Raw genomic sequence first — 19,467 nt, 5'->3', positions numbered from 1 at the left:
TGGTGGGAGAATCACGGTCTGACTGTATGAAACTGAGGTTGTGTGCTTGGGGAGTCATTGTGATTGTGGGGAACCGAGAGTGCTTGGGCGTGGGTGTCAGTAGCAGAAGGAGATGCAGCAAGGTGTGTGGTGCCTGCGCCCTGGGGTGGCAGTGCTGGGAGGGAAGGTGATGGCCCAGTGTGTGTGTGTGTGTGAGCTTGTGGGAGGCAACAGCATGCTCAAGCCCATCCTTGACTCCTGGGGAGACTGGAAAGGCCTCATCTCTGACCCTCCTCCACTCCCCCCAAGTTCACAGACACCTGAGGGCAAGTCTTGGGCTTTGCAGTGTTGTGACCAAGACCTAGAGCTCTGGGCTGAGAAGGGTTTGGGCTCAAATACTCCCCGTGCCTTTTAAGAGCAAGAGACGGGAGCTAGCTTCTCTATGGCTGTTTCCTTATCTGTAAAATGGAGAAAGCTGTGAGTCCTGTGTCAAAAGTCCTTTACCATAGCCTTGGCCCATAGTGAATGCTCAGCACATGATAAGTCTCATTTGGTGACCACTCACCTCCCCCCAAACTGTATAGTCCCCATCCTCCTGGGAGCTGGAGCTAATAAAAGGCCAGATAGTCCCAACCCAGTTTCCTGCCTGAAAGGGAAGGCAGCTGACAGAGACCCCTGCCAACGTCCAGCCTTGTTGAGCCCACATGACACACTCCCCGCCCAAACTCAGTAGCAGAGATGGGGAGAGAGTGGTGGGGGTGATTTGGAGTTGTGACTGCAGGGCACTGACACCATTTTGCTGGTGCAGCTAATTGAAGTTTAAATTAAAATGAGAATAACTTAAAGTGCAGACAAAAAGATAAAGCTTAAGGATGCCTCAGCCTCCAGAGAATGGTGATGGGGGTCTTCAGCTGAGGAGGGCCTCACATTTGGGGATGAGAGTCTTTGTGGAGGCCTGGCGTGGCCTGCAGAGAAAGTGCTCAGGTCTTTCAGCCAGGAGACCCAAGGCACCTTGCTGCCTTTGCTGTTCTTTCCTTTTAGGACTTGTCTGGGCCTCTGGTGTTTTAGCTGTAAAATGGGCAGTAATGTGTGAATCACCTGAACTAGAAGGTGCAAAACAAGAAGTAAAAAAGTGTCATTATTCATTTGGCACTCCCAGTGGGAGTTCAGCACAGCAACTGCCACACCTCCTCACTGGAGCCTCCGAACCACCTGGGGAGATGTATTCTCCCCAATTTAAAGATGAGATGTTTGTCTCAGCTGAGGCTCAGAGGAATTGCCCTGGGCCAGAAAGTGGTGGTACCTCATTGCACCCTCGGTCTCCAAGCCCACAGGGCAGGCTCTTAAAGACAGAAGGATTAGGGACAGCTCTCTTGCTGTGTCTGTAGTGCAGAAATGCTCCCAGGGCTAAGACATAGTGTTCTGACCCCTAGCATGGAGTGGACACATAGCTGGTGCCCTGGAAAATTTGGGCCCAACACTTCATTTCACAAAAGAGAAAGCCATATCCAAAGAGATCAAGGTCCCAGAGCCAGGTGAGGTTGAGCCTGGCCTGTGTCAGCCGTGCTGGGGCTGACTGATGGGGAGAGCCTGTTTGGTGGCGCCTCCCGGCTCAGCTGTTTTCTCTTGTTCCTGCAGGTGTGCTGGGAACCTGCCCAAGTGAGGCCTGCTTCTCCTGGTGGTTGTTGTGAGGCTGTGGTGGCAGCAGGAGCCAGGATTAAAGGCAAAGGGGAGCTGGGAGCCCCAGGTAAGACAGGGTCCCCTTAGGCAGATGGACAGATGTTCTCTGTACAGGGATGGTCTTCCTCTTTGGGCTCCTCCCCTTCCGCCTTGGGACTGGAGTAGGGGCGGCACACAGAGTCCTTGGTTTAGGTGTGGGGCCTGGGCGCCCAGAGAGGATAGCAGTTTTCCCTGCCCCTGAGAGCTCCTTGCCTGGACCTGGCCTCTGGCCCAGGGAAGGCTTTGGCCTTGGAGCTCAGAGGCCTGGGGCCCACCAGTGGTTTGGTGCCAGGAGTGATGACATGGAGTTGGTCAGTTGGAGAGGAGGTGGTGTCTGAGCCAAGGGTGAGGGTGGATGTATCAGCTTTTCCCTTATGGCCCCTTATCTCTGCCTCAGGCTGTCCTCATCATCACGCAGGGAAACTGAGGCTTGCCCTAGGCCCTGTAGGGGTTGGACACTGAACGGGAAATGGAACAAGGTCTCTCAGCTTCTGGCACAACGAAGCTCTCTTCCGCACCCCAGTTTTCCCATTTTCCCAACCTCTCTGGGGCCAGAGGAGAGACTCTAAATCTGCCTCTCCAGCCCAGGTTCAGGGTGAGCTGGGGAGTCTCTAAGGAATTCTGGGGAAGTCTGCACCCTCTCAGGCCCCTTATAAAGCTGAAAATTTCTTCCTTTGGGGCCAGACTTGCCTCCTTCCGCCCTCATTATGATAGGTAGGTAAGAGTTAGCCAGTGAGTATCTGAAGTCCAGTGAACAGGATTCTGGGGGCCCTGGGGGGATGCTGAGGGTGGAAAAAGTGTTCTTCCCCCCAGGAGTCCTCTCAAATCAACCCCTCACTCCCACCCCTACGGTCAGGCACCTACAGGTCTTGAGAGTGAATAGACAGTGGAGCTGGCGTCCTGGAGCCTAACTCCGGGGAGGGGAGTGGAGGCAAGGGGTCAGGGCCCTCAGTCCTGGAGTGGGAGTTGGGGCTGAACAAGGGCAGGGTCTACACTGGATCAGCCTACCCCCGAACCTGGTGGGGAGGAGGTATGTATCCTTGACTGGCTGCGGGCCTCTGCTAGGTGAAATCATGGGGCCTTACCCTCCCACCACAGAGCCTCATTCCCTGAGAAGTTCGATTAATTAGCCTTGGAGCCAGCCTACTTTCAGCTCTCAAACATCACCTACCTTTCCAGCATAGATGTATGTACGCTCACACACAGATACAGAAACGGAGCTACACTCAGCACCCATAGCCACAGACCCGTGACTGCCTGCAGACGCACCACACATGTGCACACACACTCACCCACAGGCACGCTCAAACACGCACACAGATGCTCACCCAGTCATCCATGCACTCAGACACCTGCCCACACATACCACACTGTGCGCATTCTGGGTCAGAAAGGGGGGGTCCTTGGTCAGGGTCACAGCCCAGCCTGCATCTGGCACTGAGGGTGAGGTTTGAGTTGTGGCTGTGACCACAGGCACTCCAGGGGACTGGATCACACTGGGAGGTGGGCTCTGCCTAGGCATTCACCAGCTATCCTGCTCATCTGGGCCAGGCCCCTGGGCTGACCAGGGCTTGGCATTGGAGGGGAGAGGAGGGCATGAGTGTGGGGGAGGGACCCTGTCAGCTGTGCCAGCACCGTTTGTGGCTGCAAGAGAGGAGGAAGTGGGCTGCCTGTGGGCATGGGGCCAAGGTGCGCACAGGCGGGTGCGGGGGTCTTGTCAGCTCCTCTGTCCCCTGCAGTGTCCATGCCTGGTGCAAGTGGAGTTGCTGGGCTCTGGGGTCTGGGAGGCAGCCAGGGTACTTCTCCTGGGGTGGTCTGTGCACTTTCCAAGGCCTGGGCCCAAGGAGAGACCGTCCGAGGTGTTTCCGGAGGCTCACTTCCTCTGGGCTGCCCAGGAAGTGGTTTTAGAGTGGGACTGACCAGCTCTACATCTGTGGCTTGCTCTGCCTGAGCCTTGCCTCCGAGGGGAGCAGTGTCTGGCCATTGGATTAGGCCGACTGAACAGGCTTTCCACAGTCAGGGCTGGCCAGGTCTTGACAGAGGCTCAAGGAGAGGGGTGGGGACGCTGAGGCCACAAAGTCCCCTGCAGCCCCCATGACCGGAGCTCCTCCCTTCCTCCAAGCTGTAAGCCAAGGCTCAGAACATGAGCTCTGGCAAGGATGGCCCGTTGTGTGTGAGTGGTTCTGGGATTTGGCAGCTCCAAGCAGCCATATGAATGAACCTAGGCAAGTGGCTTTGACACCTAGTGCCTCAGTGTTCCCCTCTGACAAATGAGACCATGACAGCATTCATCTTTACGGGGTTGTGCTGGAAACGACAGATAACGTGTGCAAAGTAGCTAACACAGTGCCTGGCATGCTGCTCATGTTTAGGGAGTAGAAACTGTAGTTACATAAAGCACTTAGCACTGGGTTCATGGTAACTGTTCAAAGAACAGCAAGTGGTGCTGATGATGGGGTTATTATCGTCTGACGGCCTGGGCACTGGCCCAGTGTCACAGGGCCAAGTGGCTGCGGAGCCCAACTGAGAAGCCAGGTCTCGATTCTGCCTCCAGCAGCGACGCTGCAGGGTGGAGAGGGTTCCGTATTTTCAGTATGTTCTGCGTCCTCCGAGGAGAGGAGCTACACAGTGGAGCAGCTGTGCCCACTCAGCAGCCCAGCCCCTCCTGCTCTTCTCCCCCTCACTCCCTTTCAAAGGGAGAAAAATAGATCTGACAAATGGATGCAGGGAAGGGAAAGGCAGGCTGCAGCTGCCTGCTGCCCTGCTAGGCTTCCCCTGGGCCCCTCCCCTGCTCTGGCCCCCTGTGGGACGTTGGGCTTGGAGAAGCTGAGGCTGGCGGTAAGGGGGTGGCTGGTGAGCCCTCCTGCTAGCCTGTCTACCCTTCAGACCCCTGGAGTCAGCCTTTATGCTGGGGAAGGGGCAGACATCTGGGGCTGTGGAGGCTGGAGGAGTGGGGAGAGCTAGAAATCCCCCTTAAACACACCCCACATCCATACATACATTCTTGACATGTGGCAGCTGGTGGCAAGGACCTGCCTGTCCTGGGAACACACAGAAGGTCAGCCCAATGAGGTGGAGCAGAACTTTGGCTTTCATTATCCAGGGCCAAGAGGCTTGGGGCCTCGGGTGGTGAGTAATAGTGATGGCAGTGTAGTGGGTAGGGGCCAGGAGGCTGGAGATTGGCAGAGCCCTGGGCTAGCAGTGTGAGTGAGGGCATCCTGAAGGGTTAGGAGCAAGATCTCTGTGGACATGAGATGGATCTGGCTTCAAATCCTTCAAATTTACTGTATACTCTTGAGCCAGGGAATGGACTGCTTTGAGCCTCAGTTGCCTCATCTGTGAAATGGGCAGATCAGGGTGTCCATCAAGACCTAAAAGATGAGAAAGAGCCAGTGTGTTTTGGGAGAGGAGCAAGAGGACAGAACAGCAAGCTCAGAGGCTCCTGAGCAGAAGGGAACTCGGCTGTTCACGGAACTGAAAGGAGTCACTGTGGCAGGGCCAAGGAGCAGGGTGGGGTGCAGTCAGAAGACTGGGGAGAGGGGTCTGGGCTCATCAGAAGGGAGTGGGAACCACTGGGGACTTGAGCAGAGGTTGACAAGATCTGTCTAGTTGCTGGGGCTGAGGGACCGTGGGGGCCAGAGCAGAGGCTGGAGGGCAGTGAGCAGGCTGGTGCAGGCCTGGGGAAGGTGATGGTGCCGGGATGGGGCAGTGATGGAGAGAAGAGAGGACTTCAGGATAGACAGGAGGCAGAAATGATAGCATTGCTGTGTGGGGAAGATGGGGGGAGGATGAAGACAACCCCCAGGTGTCTGGCCTGAGTGCTGGGGCAGCTAGGAGGTGAGGGGCACTTGTGTGGGGAACATCAGTAGGCCTGGTTTGGACATGTTAGAGCACCTCCAGAACATGGTGAGGTTGGGGTGGCAGGTGGGTTCATGAGCCTGGAGTTCAGGAGGCTCTGGAGAAAGTGGAGACCTGAGAGGCAAGAAGTATCATGTAAAGCCCAGACTGGGGACAAGAGGGTTCAGCAGGCCTTTGGTGGGGAGTTTGAGAGGCCCTGGGGTATAGGGCTAGGTTGGCTGTCCCTCAGAGGTCCCTGCCAAGGTGCCTGGGAGGGCAGGCTTGTGGTGGCTGAGCTGCTGTTTTCACAACAACCCAGGAAGCTTTGGATCATGTCTTTGGCTATTTTGGGTAAACAGTCTCAGTGGAGTAGGCAGTCACCAAGACCCGAGGCCAGAGTAGGTGTCCACTTGGTGTGAGCTGTGGAGACTAGGGGCTGTGGCTGGGGGAGATAGGAAGAGAATTGCAAAGTCTGTAAGTATCAGGGCTGGAGAAAGCTGAGAGGTCTCCACTGTCAAGACAGGGAAACTGAGGCCCCAAGAAAGACAGTAGTTGGCCTGGGGTCTGTCAGTGAACCTGGGCTGCCTTTGCCCAGCCCAGTCTCTTCCTGCAGCAGCAGACCAGAGCAGGGCATCACAGGGCTGTGCAGCTTGAGAGAGCCCTTGGAACCACTGATCCAAGGAAGGAGGCCCCTATGACTGTAGGACAGCTGGAAATGGGCAGTGGGCAGGTGGGGAGAGGGTCAGGTGTGAGGATGACAGTGATATTAAGGACGATGGGGCCAGGTCCTGCACTCAGCACTGCCTCCTGGACAGGGCAAGATCATCCCTTTTATAGATGACACTGGATGACCTTGGCCATGCTCACAGGGCACCCTGGACAGGCCAGACCTGAACTAGACCTGTCCAGCCCACACCCAGGCCTCTGCTCTCCAGATCCTCTGTTCACTGCCCACTGTGGGCTGGCACACCACGGTCCTGCCTCTCTCCAGCTCTCTCCTGATCCTAAAGTGGGGAGGCATCATCTGGGCCTCAGGTGACCATCTCTCCTCTTCCCAAACACAAAGGCTGTTGTTGGCAATTAGGAAAGTCACAGGGACTCTAGGATGTGAGGCCCAGAGAGAGGGCTGAGGAGTGGACTTGGGACTCATTTCTGTGGGGATTGGTGGAGGAGCCGTCCCCTCCCCCAAGCACATGCCCTTGTCCTACTGGAGGCCAGAGGAGCAGTTCTGGGGCTGGAACCAGAGTGTCCCTTTCTGCCCCTCTGGGGGCTGCCCCACTGGCTTGATGGCTTTGGGTGAATTACCCATCCTCTTTGTCAGGTTCTGCCCAATAAGTCTGGAGCTAAGTGGATGTCCTGTGTGGGGTGCGCGTGTGGCTGCTCCACCTGCACAGGTGTGAGCCCTCCCCTCCTCGTGTGTGCCTCCTGTGACTGCACCTTTGACCCCCGGCCCCAGCCTCAGCCTCCGCTGACTTCCCTGCAGACGGGGAGGCCGCCCAACGGTGAGCCTGACTGGCCCACTCCTTCCCTTGTGCACTTTGGACTTTGCCCTGGGCCAGGAGGGACTTGTTCCACCTGCCTCAGTGAGGAGGCCCAGCTGCCCGATGCCCAGCTGCCCTTCCCTCCTCTGCCATTGTGCCCCAGGGGTTGCAGTAGAAAAAGCTACATTTGGACTTTCTGGTGCCAGACCCTAGTCAGGCATGTGTGGGTTCTTCCAGGCTTGTGAGTTTATCTTGGTGCCTGCCTGGAGTGTCTCTGCGCCTGTTCGTACATTATGTGCTCGCAGCTCCCTGTATGCACACAGATCTCTCTGTGCTGGTGAATGCATGTGGGTGTGGATGTCTTGTGTGATCTGTGTGGGCCTGGATGTCTGTCAACAGGCAAGAGCCAGTGAGCAGGGGTGTGTTTCTCAGTGTATGTCTCTGAGTTGTTACAGGAGTGTGTGTGCCTGTGGTTACAGCTGTGTGTTTGTCTCCAACTGCAAGCAGGGCTCCCCACGTGTCACTGTGTGTTTGGGTTGGTGGGTGTGCCCATGTGTGCACACATGTGTGGTTATTCTGGGGAAGGCCTTGAAGTCCCCCCGCCCCATGCTTCTCACAGAGGCCCCCTTGTCCTCAGTCTTGCCATGAAGGGGCTCTTGTTCCTCCCTTTGGGCTACCTGGAGTCTTCCTTCTGGCTGAGCCCAGGGCTTCCCCCATACTAGGGCCAGCTGAATGACTCAAGCCTGTGCCTGGTATGGACTGTGTCCCCAGGGAAGTTCTACACCACACATGTGCTAGCAGAGATGAGCGTGAGCCAGTGACAGCCAAGGTCCCAACCTACCCCTCAGACGCTTCCAGACCTTCTGGCCCAGTGGGACCATGGCACTCCTGGGCATCTCTCAGATTGAAGCCCTTTCTGACACTCCCAGCCGACAGGCCCTTCCAGCCCCCATTCTGCTCATGCCCAAGTGGTGGTCATGTCCTCCTTTGTAATTACGTGTTTAGTGACTGTCCCCCATTGGGCTGTGAGTTCCGTGGACCTGGTATGTCTTTTAACTGTGATGCCCACTGGCTGGGCTGGATGAGGCTAGGGGCCACTTGAGGCCAGGCTGGGCCTTTGAGACCTACAGCCCCCACCCTATCATGTGCGGAATCATGTCATCACAGGCATGGATTTTCCTGGGGGAGGGGCTAGGTCTTTTATTGGTTCTGAGTGTATGGCAAAAGCAAAAGTTTCAATTCTGCTGCCCGGGCCTCACCTCTGATTCTCATTGGATTCCAGTGGGCCAGATCGGCCAGCAGTGGAATTTTTGAATGTCCCCAGGACAGTCAGATGTGTGGCCGGGGCTGAGAAGGCTGAGCTACAAGCAGAGATACCCAGGTCCTCCGTGTGAGCATGATCCCAGACACCTGCACAGATTACTGGCAGAGGCACGTGAGTTGAAGGAGCATCTGGCTTTCTGGCAAGTGGGGAAGGATCCTCTCTGGCTGGACTTTAGAGCCATCTGTAAGGATATGCAGAAGCTCAGGAGGACATTCTGGCTGAGGGACCAGCATGTGCAAAAGCAGGGAGCCTGGAAAGTGAGGCACGTGTTCACAGGGTAGCCAGGGGTGAGATCTGAGGTGGTGTGCAGGCCAGGGCCAGGCTAACATATGGGCTTTCTCCAAGGGCAGTGGGAGCCCAGGAGGTTCCAAGCTATGAGAAGACTGGAAGGAGAATGGAGGGGGAGAGACCAAGAGTGGTGACGGGTAGAAGGGGTCACTGGGGAAGGGGAGGGTCTGTGTGTGGCAAGGGAGAGGGTGAGAAGGCAGTCTCAGCTAGGGGAAAGCAGGTGTGGGGAGCATCCCCTGTGCTGAGACTTGGTCATGACGTGAGACCGTGGCTGGTCCTCCTCCCAGGACACGAGGGCTGTGGCACAGGCCCTGGGGGAAGGCCTTGGAAGGGTCTTTCTAGCCCTTCCCCTCCCCTACCTCCTGCTTTTCTTGCTGAGCCTATTTCCTGGGTTGTGAAACCCCCGTGGCCTCGCTGACTTGCTTCTGTCTGGCAAGGCCATCTGGGGAAGCCATCCTCACAGCTGAGCTGCCGCCCGCTTGCCTGCCCAGCCCGGCAGCTTCTGCCATGCCCAGCCCCCTTGCCCTGTTGCAACCCTGCCAGGGCTAGTCCTGCTCCCTCCTGCTGATCACGCTGCCTCTCACTGTCCTTCCGTCTCACTGCCTGGGCCTCCGTGTTTCCTCATCCTTCTGTTCATCTCTGAAGACCGATATGGGCTGGACCTTGAGTTCTCTCTAGGCGGTGTCTGCATCCCTAGAGGGCCTAGGTCCACACCGCCCTACTTTGCTCTGCTGCCACCACCACCACCCTTGACTGGCAGCAGGTGGCACCTTCCGTGGGCAGAAGGCAGAGGCCAGCCCGGGGCTGGGCAGGTGTGTGTGGGAGAGGGTTGCATGGGAGGGGTGCGTCCCCCACTCTTCAGTGGTCTGTTTAAGGGAGCCAGACCCCAGACCCTGAGGGCCTCGGCTAATCCTACTCACCCTTGCTTTGCTTGACCTCAGCTTGCTGCCTCTTGTTTTACAGGCAGACCTGGCAGGCTTTCTGAGGGAGCCTCCCTCCCCATTCTCACGCTCTCCCCAAGAGCCTGGCCAAGGCCTCTCTTCTTGGGCCCCACTTTGCTCCTGTGTCCAGCAGTCATCCCCCAGTGGCCTGTAAGACAGAATCAAATGCCAGGGAAGGGCTGGGGTTCAGGGGACCAGGCCGGATAAGGGGGCCGGGGACCCTCATTGCAGGGCCCTGTCCTTGGTTTCCCCTGTGTACAGAGAGGGGCTGGGCATGTCCGTTTCTGAAGGCCTACCTTTTGGGAGACATTTTGGCTTAACGGGTTTTATTTTTACCTCTAACAAAATTGTTATCAAACAAGTTACATGTGATTGTTGTAGAAAAACGAGAAAATGCTTTCTTATTCCTGATGGCGCCCCCCAGGCCATGCCTCCCCACCCTCCTTTACTGGGACACACACACACGTGGATGTGTCACATGCACACTTGTCCTCTGCACCATGAGCTTCAACTGGTGCAGTCATTCTGGTCACCTCGAGATCGGCCTTGCCCACTACCCTGGACTGGCTAGGAGTAGGTTTCTACTGCCTGGAGGAAGAAGCCCGCCTGATCCCACCCGGCCTGGCCCTGCCTTTCCTTTTCCCTAGGCTGCTGTTCTTGGGCACAGTGGGTAACAGGGCCAGCAAGTCCTCATCCCCAAGGGCTGGGATCCAGCCAGATGTTCCCCAGGTTTTGAGAACTGTAGTCTGGGCCAAGCGGCTGGGACAGGAGGGAAAGTAGCAGTTCAGGGGTCTGTACCACCCTCTTTGTACAGTAGTTGGGAGGAGGGGAGTCCCCAAGGTCAGGTCTAGGACCAGCCTGAAGGAGGTTGGTGGGGATGGACTCTGGTCAAGCACAGGGAAACTGTCTCCTGGTCCCTTCACTCCTTTCCTTGTTTTCTCTGTTCTCCTGGTTGTGTTTGTGTGTATTGCTCCTGGCACATTTATCTGTCTCTGCCTCTGCCCCCTCTTGCCCTTCGTCTCTTCTTCCTGACATGGTAAACCAGAAAGAACGTGGGCTGCCACATCAGGCAGGCCCAGATTCAGATCCTTCTACCACTTACTGGCTGTGTGATCTTGGGCAAGTCATTTAGCTTCTCTGAGCCTGTTTCTTCATCAGTAAAACACTCACCTCTGGGGCCTGCACAGGAATAAAGTGAGTTAATGCCATAACAAGCTTAGTCTGGTGCGTGTTGGCGTCAGAGAAGGACAATCCTTCTTATAAGTGAAGGCACTGAGATTCACACTCAGGCCCTTTGACTTTAAGTCTGGTGCTCTCTGCTTCATGGGGCTGCCTCTGCTGTAGGCTGGAGAAGGAAGGGAGTAGAGACCAGAAGCCCACAGGCAGCTGGGAAAGGCCTGGCTGGCCTCAGCTGGTTCCAAGGAGCTGGTCCCCTGGAGGCCTGTGTGGGGTCCAGCCCCTGCCACCTCCATGGCCCTGCAGAGTGGTGACGAGGTTGAGCCAGTGGCCTTCCTTTGCGGCCTATGGGCCTGAGCCAATTTGCATGGGGGCTATAAATAGTTGGCCCACCTCACTCTTGTGCTGTCACTCCACCCCCTGGCCTTCCCGCCGGTGTTTAGATGCTCTACAAGGTAGGTGGGTGACTCTGGCTCCTCTGTGCAGGGGGGACCTAGTGTGCAGGGTCCCAGGACCTCCCCCAGGGTCATGTGGTGAGGGATGAAGATGCCTCACAGTGTCTTTTTCCCTCCGGGGGTCTGGGCAGTGCAGTTGGTGTGGAGGAGGTGGTAGAATCTGGCCAGGGCCCATGCTCTAGGCTTAGGCCTGGGTAGTTGGGGCTAGTGACCTAACCCTAGTGTTTTGTCAAGTAGCCCCAGAGCCGCCCATGTGTCCCTTTCCTCATGGCGCTGTGGCCTGTCTGTGCAGGTTTGGGGCCAGGGCTGGGTCTGCTGTGGTTGTGGTTTTCCCTCTGGTGGCTTCTAACTGACTGTGAGCAGCAGCTGCTCTGAGTGTGCCTATAGAGAGCTGGAGGGCAGGTTGGTGACCCTGTCTCCACTGTGCAGCCCCAGGCGGTCCCATGGACACCTTCTGGGTGACCTGGAGCCTGTGGGTCACCTGGACTGAGCCCCAGCGGGAGGTGGTGAGGAAGAGCTGGCCGGCAGGCATTGAACACACCCGCTGCTCCAGGATGAGCAGCTCTGTTCCTGGGAACCTGGTTTCCCTATCTGAGGCATGGGGTCAGTTATCAGCACCGCCTCCCCAGGCTCTTGGGACGTAGAGTGGATGTGATGGGGATGTGAGTGTACTTTGTAAACTGTGAAGGGAGGTGTATGGGTGAAAGAAGGGTGCTGCTAGCAAGAAGGGGTGATAGCTGTAAGAAGACCCCCCACCGAGGCCTGTGGGGTTGGTGTTGGTTCTTGTCCTACACAAGTTCCATCATCATGACAGCCCTGCACCAAGGGACCATTCCTCATCTGGAAGATGGAGGTGACCGAGGCTCAAGCCAAGTGACCTGCAGAGTCCCACAGCCAAGGCGGTGTGGGTATCAGGGTCTTGCACCCAGGAAGCTTGACCATCATTTTGTTACTTGGGGCTGCCCTGACCCCATCTCCCCCAGGAGCCCAGACCCCTGCAGCACAGCTGCTCCACCTTTGTCCCTGCCTGCCTGCCTGCTCGACCTCTTCCTTTGAGATACTCAGGAAGTCCATCATTGCCCCACCTGGGTCTCGAGGTTATCTTGTTGGGAAGCATGAGGCTGAGCCACATCTGCTGGGACCAGGCCCTTGGAATGTGGGTGCAGACATGTGGCAAGTGTGTGCTCGTGCAGGGGCCCTGCTGATCATTCTAGACCCCCAGGTCAGGCAGAGTGGCAGGAAAGACATGATGCCCTTTTGCTGGGTGTATAGCACATTCCCCCATACTCCTATGCACACTCCCGGCCAGGCCCATGTAGCTCCCTCTCCGCTTTAGCGCTGAGTGAGTGCCCACTACCTGCCACCCATCCACACGTCCTCACAGGCACCTATCTCCATTGGTGTGCAGTCACATCCACATGCATCCGCACCACATGCATCAGCTTCCACACTCATGCCTGCTTGGGCCCACGGACGAGACAGCAGCTGCCCACAGCTGGCTTTCCCTCCCTGGCCTGGCTGGTCTCCAGCTGAAGGCTTGGGTGCCTGGGCCCAGACGTGAGCTCACACATCCGCTCTCACTCCCTCCGAGTAAGAGCCAGGCCTGGGCAGGGGTCATGGTGGAGTCTGTCCCGCCTGATCCCTCCCCTCTACTCTGGCTGTTGGCCTCAGAGGACTGGCCAGGCTATTAGGCTGGGCTTCAGGCTGAGGTCAGTGTTTCCTGTGAGCTCATCTGGGTTGGGAGCTCCCGGCAGAGCTGGCTGCTGCTCTGGCAGCCTTATGGGGGAGCTGGGGGGAGCTGTCCCAGGGGCAGGGGGGCTGTTGCATGTGCACACAGACATGTGTATAGGTGGGTAGGTAGGGGTGCATGTCTGAGTTTGCCTCTGTGCCAGTTAATGTTCAGGATGGAGAGAGTACATATGTGCGTGTATGTGAGTGAGCATTCCTGCAGCCACAGCTTTGGAGCTCCCTGCTGTGGGGCCTAGACCTGGAGCCAGTGTCTGTGTAGTTGTATGAGTGTGTGCCTGTGGGCTTGCACCAGTGAGCGTCCTGCATGATAACCCAAAAGACCCTCCCATAGTGACCCTTGATTTGAGGAACTATGAGTAACGGGGGTGTGTGGGGCCAACCTGTGTGGTTTTAAAAGCAAATTCAGCATGCATTCAACATTAAAATAGTTTTCTATTTGGAAAAAATTAGTTTGAAAGTACAGGCAGCCTTCCAGGTAGGCGAGAGGTACCTGACCCCAAGGGGGCTGGGGTTCAGAAGAGTAAGGCACACTGATCTGGGTGGGGTCTTTTACCACGCTGGTCCCCGGATGGAGTGGGTGCTTAATTAGTAGAATCCCAGCTTTAGGTTCTGGTTCAGCCTCAGGCTTTCAGTCTCTCCATTTGAAAAATGGGGTGGTCCTCTTGGCCCTGCTTGTCTGCCTGGGTAGTTATGAGCAAAAACCAAACTGTGGAAACCAAGGAGGGCTGCACAGGGCAGGGTATGGGGAGGTAGGGGTGCTGTCCCATCCATCTTGGCCAGCATTGAAGTTCTGGAGCCCAGCACACACTAGGTACCTGCACGAAGTAGGTGCCCTGCCATTGGGTATTAAAGGAGGCATTGAATAACTCAGGGATCATAGACTCAAATACCTCCAGGGCTCAGGTAGTATTTGGAGAGGAGTGAAAGGGGGCCCCTGGCCTGGAGTGGACTGGCAGCGTTGTCCCACAAGGCGGGTAGTACCAGCCAGATGTTGCCTGGTGGGCCTGATGTCACATTTTCCAGTTTTATCAGGGATACCACAAATCCAGACTTAAATAAAACTTCTCAGTTCTAACAGCAACTAGGACTAGTGCATTTTAAGCACCAACTCAATGCTGTGAGAGCCCTGGGGGGAGCAGATACCTGGCCACCTCCCAGGGCTGTCCCTGCTGCCCCACCTCACACCTTCTGTCTACACAGCCCTGTTGCAGGTCCCAACATGGCACCATTCCTGCGCATTGCCTTCAACTCCTATGAGCTGGGGTCCCTGCAGACCGAGGATGAAGCAAGCCAGCCCTTTTGTGCTGTGAAGATGAAGGAAGCGCTCAGCACAGGTAGGGCTGGAGGCTAGATCCTACCTGTGCTGCAGCAGCCAGTGGGGCTGGAAATTCAAAGCCAGGAGGAGACAGTGGAGGAAGCTGTGCCTTGTTCCTCTAGAACCTCTGAGGGGTCCTTCTCTTCCTCATCTCCCTGCCCAGCCCAGCTGGTGATGGAGGACAGCAGAAGTCACCCAGTGCCCATAGGGCTGCCTTCATTGGCTACATGGAACCTTCTCTGAGGCTCAGGGCTCCTGGCTCCTCTGCCTTTGGTTGTTTCACCCAACAGTGGTCTCCCTATGGGAGCTCCATGTGTCCATCTGTGGCAGGCCCTATGCTGGGCATTGAGGACACTGCCTTGCTTCAGGGCTGACCTGGCCCTGCCCTCATGAGGCTCACAGTCAGGCAGGAGAGCCAGACAATGAAGCCTGTGATAGGGAAGTCCAGAGGAGGTACCATCCCAGGCCACAGTCAGGGAGGTCTTCCTAGAAGAAGTAAACATCTCACACCAGTCCTTGCTCCTACCCTCACCTGGTGAACTATTGGCTCATCCTTAGGTCTTAGCTGAGCTGTCCCTTCCTCCCGGAAGCCTCCCCCAAACATTAGGCTGGGGCAGGCCACCTGACCATAGGCAGTTCTAGAACCACTGGCCTTGCCCTTTCCAATTTCATCACTGCTGTGATTTAATGTTCACTTGAGGATGAACTGGTTCATGTCTCCACCTGGGACTGGGGCTCTAGGAAGACAGATACTGGGTTTAATTTTTCTTTCTGCCACGTTCCTCACCTCCAGTATGGTGGCTGGCCCGTGGGAGCCTGCAGCAGCATTCACTGAGTGAATGAATAAGGGAAGGTGATATCTAAGAGGGGCTGGAGGAAGAAGGTCACAGGAAGAGGGAACAGCAAGAGCAAAGGCCTGGGGGTGGGACCTAGCAGAGAGCCCTGGGGGCACTGCTGGCAGGTCTGTGTTCTAGAGCATGTTGTGGGATGGGGTTGGGGAGGTGAGCAGAGCTTGGTTGTGAGGGCTAAGGACTGAAGACTTGGGCCCGAGGACACTGGGAGGCCACAGTGGGCCCTCGGTAGAGAGCCAGGTAGATTCCATGGAGCAGAAGGCTGTGGGAAGACCAGGGAGGGAGGGGCAGAGGGGCCCTAGCCCAACCTTGCCTGCCTGGCCTGTCACAGAGCGCGGGAAGACGCTGGTACAGAAGAAGCCCACTATGTACCCGGAGTGGAAGTCCACCTTTGATGCCCACATCTATGAGGGCCGAGTCATCCAGATCGTGCTGATGCGAGCCGCGGAGGAGCCCATGTGCGAGGTGACAGTGGGTGTGTCAGTGCTGGCCGAACGCTGCAAGAAGAACAACGGCAAGGCCGAGTTCTGGGTGAGGGCATAGCCGTGGTCGTGCGCATGCGTGTGTGTGGGCACTGGTGCAGCTCTGCAGCCGACGGCCTGGCTTTGCGTCCTGGTTCTGTGATCCATCAGATCCCCAGCCCCTCTGAGCCTGTTTCTGAATCTGTAAAAGGAGAAGCTACTAAAAGGCCTACCTCAGGGTCAGGCGTTCCAATGAAATGAGCAGCTGGATGTGAAGGGCTCACTGCAGAACCTGGCATATAGGAGGCACTAAAGAGAGCCCTCCGTGGGATTGTGGCTACTTTTTCCCCTTTTAATTTTGAAAAGGGAGGATTTGCATATAGTAGAACTTCTCCAGCTGTATGAAAGGGTGGGTCCTGGCCCCAACACCCGGCCCCAGGCCCCCTTCTCAGGGGCTCCTATTGTTCTCAGTTCTGTTTGGAATCTGCAGAATTCTAGGCCCAGGCAGACACTGGGGACAACAGTTACGGTCTTCCACAGTGAGGAGGGGAGGAAGGGGAAGCCTCATGGCCCGCCACTCACCTGCTGAAACCAGGACTGCACATGCTTGTGGTCATGAGCCCTTTGTGTCCACAGGAGTCCAGCGCTAGCAGAGCAGCCCCTGCTCCCTGGGGTTACATGTGGCCTCCCACAGCCAAAATATCCATGCCGGGAAAAACCCTTTGGCCACAGGAACTGTGCTCAGCCTCCAATGAGTGCTGAAGGGGCTGGGCCAAGAGAGAAGTTGCTGTCCTAATCCTCAGCCAGTCAGGCAGAGACACTTAATGTGTTCTGTGTCCACTATCCCAAGGGGCAGTGTCAGTCACCAGGCCCCGGCCCTGGGGAAGCTAAGGATCCTCCCCTCAGACCCAGCCAGTCTGTGTGAGGAGACTGGACGTACAGGGCCCCCGACAGAGAGAGAACCAGCATGGCGGTGTCAGTCTGTCTGCATGTGCAGGGGTGCCTCTATTCTAAGATCCTCGTGAAGGGGCAGCTGGGGTTGGGGGTGGGGAGTTTCCTTTCCCACTCTCTTCCCGGGGCCATGTGGCTGAGCTGGGTGTGGGCTGGATCCTTTCACTTCCCCAAATGTAATAATACCCCTGGGTGAGGGGTGGGGGTGGGGCTCAGGGGTGGGGCCTTGCCCACTCTGGGCAGACAGGTGTCCAGCTAGGGCCTTGAGGAACCAACCATGGGGGCGGGTTCTGAGTCTGGCTTGGCCCAGGCCCGCCCTCATTGACTCCCCCACCCTCACCCCTGCAGCTGGACCTGCAACCCCAGGCCAAGGTGTTGATGTCTGTGCAGTATTTCCTGGAAGACATAGGTAAGCCCCTCCCTACCTGAGCTGGGGACGGAGGTTCCAAGGCCAGAGTCAGAATGGAGGTTTAGGGAAGCAGCCCCCGTTGGCCATCTGCTCAGGGCCACCGTGGAAGGGACTGCAAGGGTGTGGCCTCTTCCAGGGGCTGGGGCTGACTTCACTGCTCCCTGGCCCCCAGATTGCAAGCAGTCTTTGCGGGGTGAAGACGAGGCCAAGTTCCCAACGATGAACCGCCGTGGAGCCATCAAACAGGCCAAAATCCACTACATCAAGAACCACGAGTTTATCGCCACCTTCTTTGGGCAGCCCACCTTCTGCTCTGTGTGCAAGGACTTTGTTTGGTAAGGCTGGCTGTGCCTGCTGCTGTGGGGGAGAGGGGTGGTGGGGTGGATAGCGGGAGCGGAGGGGAAGGGGAGGCCCCCACCCTGGTGCTTCCCCCCACTCACCCTGCCTGGCGCTTGCCTTTCAGGGGTCTCAACAAGCAAGGCTACAAGTGCAGGCGTAAGTGTCCCCACAGCCCGGTTTGTACGCACACACGTGTGCGCCTGCCAGTGCCTGTGTGCATTTACAGCAAAGCCTATGTCCCTGTGTTGGGACGGCATGTCTGGATGAAGCCTGTGTGTGCCTGAGTGTGCACGTGAGGTTTTCCATGTTGCAGTGCCTGTGTGTGCGGTGGCTGCGTTTGTTGAGCACTGGAGCTGGCTGGCTTCTGCTCACAAAAGCCAGTTGTATGTGTTTCTTCCCAACCTTTCATGTTCAGCGACATCACACTGTCAGCCTGAAATAGGCCTCAGTGGAATATTTACACAGAAACCCACCCAGTGCTACCCATCAGGGCTCTTCCCCCACAGGGAGGCTGTTAGACCTTTACCAGGCCACCCCTGGCTGTGTGCGTGCTTCTGTTCAGATGTGTGTATATCTGAGCACACCCTTCTCCACGGCGGTGCATGCACGAGGCAGCATGGACTGGTGGGGATGAGCGCAGGCCCTGGAGCCAGCCTGCCTGAGTGTGAATCCCAGCTCTGCCGTTTCCTCGCTATAGGGCCTTAGGCAAAGTTACTCAACCTCTCTGGGCCTCAGTTTCCTCATTTATAGAATAGGGATGATAGAGTCATTATAAAGATCAGATGGGATAAAACACATAAAGCTGTATTTTAAGTGTGGCTGGTGCAAGGTAAGCATTCTGTGTAAGAAGCCTTGTCACTATCACATATGCTGTGTATGTGTGTCTAGGGGTCTTTGTGTTGGAGTGTGTGTGTGTGTGTGTGTTTGTGTGTGTGTGTGTTTGTGCACATGAAGGTGAGAGAGAGCTCAGGAGCTGTTTGCTGCCTGGACCACAAAGGGAAAGGGGGACTCCCCTGCCTCCAGTTCTCTCACCATACCCCCTGCCCCTCACTTCTGCCCTGCTTCATGCCCACTGGGACTCCTGGAGCATTCCCTCATCTCTGAGAGCCCCTAGATCAGCCTGTTCACCCTGCCCTATCCTTCCCAGGCCCCTCCCATGGGTACTGGCTGGAGGAGGGAAAACTCAGGCTCCAGGCCGAGGCCTGTGTCAGATGAGGGTGTGGGCGTCGGGGAGAACGGTGGCTTTGTGTAGAGGGCTGGACTGGCCTGCAGGCACCAGCTCACATACTCTGCTCCTCTGGGCCTTCCCTTCCCCCTCCCGGGCCTGCGCCTCCTCAAGAATGCAACGCTGCCATCCACAAGAAATGTATCGACAAGATCATCGGTCGGTGCACGGGCACTGCAGCCAACAGCCGGGATACCATAGTGAGGCCTGGGGCAGGGTGGGAGGGATTCTGGCTCTCCCTACCCCTTCCCTGGGGTGGTTCACCCTTCCCCCCTTTTTCTTTGTCCACCCTTCTCCTGGCTTGGCCCTGGGACCCTTGGATTTCCCAGTCCCTGTGGAGCCCTCTTGGGCATCTTGCCACACATGCGCTTGGGTGGGGGAGGGTTGGGGGTGAGAAAGAGGCTGGAGCTGGCATGTAATCCTTGCCCTATGGCCACCCCCCACCCCAGTTCCAGAAAGAACGTTTCAATATCGACATGCCACACCGGTTCAAGATTTACAACTACATGAGCCCCACCTTCTGTGACCACTGTGGCAGCCTGCTCTGGGGGCTGGTGAAGCAGGGATTAAAGTGTGAAGGTGCGTGCCCCCAGCACGGGAGCCGGGGTTGGGGCAGGGGTGGGACTATGGAAACTCCTGCTTGGCCCCCTTGCTCAGGGGCTCTCACGTGGGTGAGGCCTCATGGCCCCTCCCCACTGGCCCAACTGGCTCTACCATTTACCTGCTATGTGACTATTGGAAGGTGGCCCCACTGCTCCATCCTCAAGTGTGAAACAGGGGGTCAGTGTAGAGTAGACCCCAGAGAGTCACTGAGGGGCAGGTGGGCAGAAGGTGCTCAGTCAAGGCCTGTCTCATGCCAGCTCAGCAAATGCTCTTCACGGGCCATCTCCCACCCTAGGCCTCACTGAATCAAGAGACCTCTTGATGCAGGAGAAAAAGTGACTTGTCTACATTGTCCCAGACTTCT

At 56.8% G+C, this 19,467-nt stretch overlaps 1 protein-coding gene across 3 annotated transcripts in view; it reads left to right on the top strand.

Annotated features, from left to right (window-relative positions):
* The window catches only part of PRKCD (protein kinase C delta), a 28,855-nt gene that overhangs the window by 1,865 nt on the left and 7,523 nt on the right, over positions 1-19,467 (top strand). Inside the window, exons 2-9 of one of the 3 annotated variants that reach the window (XM_031470545.2) lie at positions 1,618-1,726; positions 14,150-14,283; positions 15,447-15,646; positions 16,876-16,936; positions 17,109-17,271; positions 17,400-17,431; positions 18,615-18,700; positions 18,950-19,079. In XM_031470545.2, coding sequence (XP_031326405.1) covers positions 14,169-14,283; positions 15,447-15,646; positions 16,876-16,936; positions 17,109-17,271; positions 17,400-17,431; positions 18,615-18,700; positions 18,950-19,079 — 787 coding nt within the window. In that variant the 5' untranslated portion in view covers positions 1,618-1,726; positions 14,150-14,168. Of the gene's footprint in view, positions 1-1,617; positions 1,727-8,286; positions 8,448-14,149; positions 14,284-15,446; positions 15,647-16,875; positions 16,937-17,108; positions 17,272-17,399; positions 17,432-18,614; positions 18,701-18,949; positions 19,080-19,467 lie in introns of those variants that run through there. The other 2 variants (XM_064496433.1, XM_031470546.2) reach the window with 2 other exon arrangements.

Source organism: Camelus dromedarius, chromosome 17, assembly GCF_036321535.1.
Source record: "Camelus dromedarius isolate mCamDro1 chromosome 17, mCamDro1.pat, whole genome shotgun sequence".
Classification (NCBI taxonomy): Eukaryota; Metazoa; Chordata; class Mammalia; order Artiodactyla; family Camelidae; genus Camelus; species Camelus dromedarius.
Note: the sequence above shows the minus strand (reverse complement) of the source record. Positions and strands in the feature narration are given on the sequence as shown.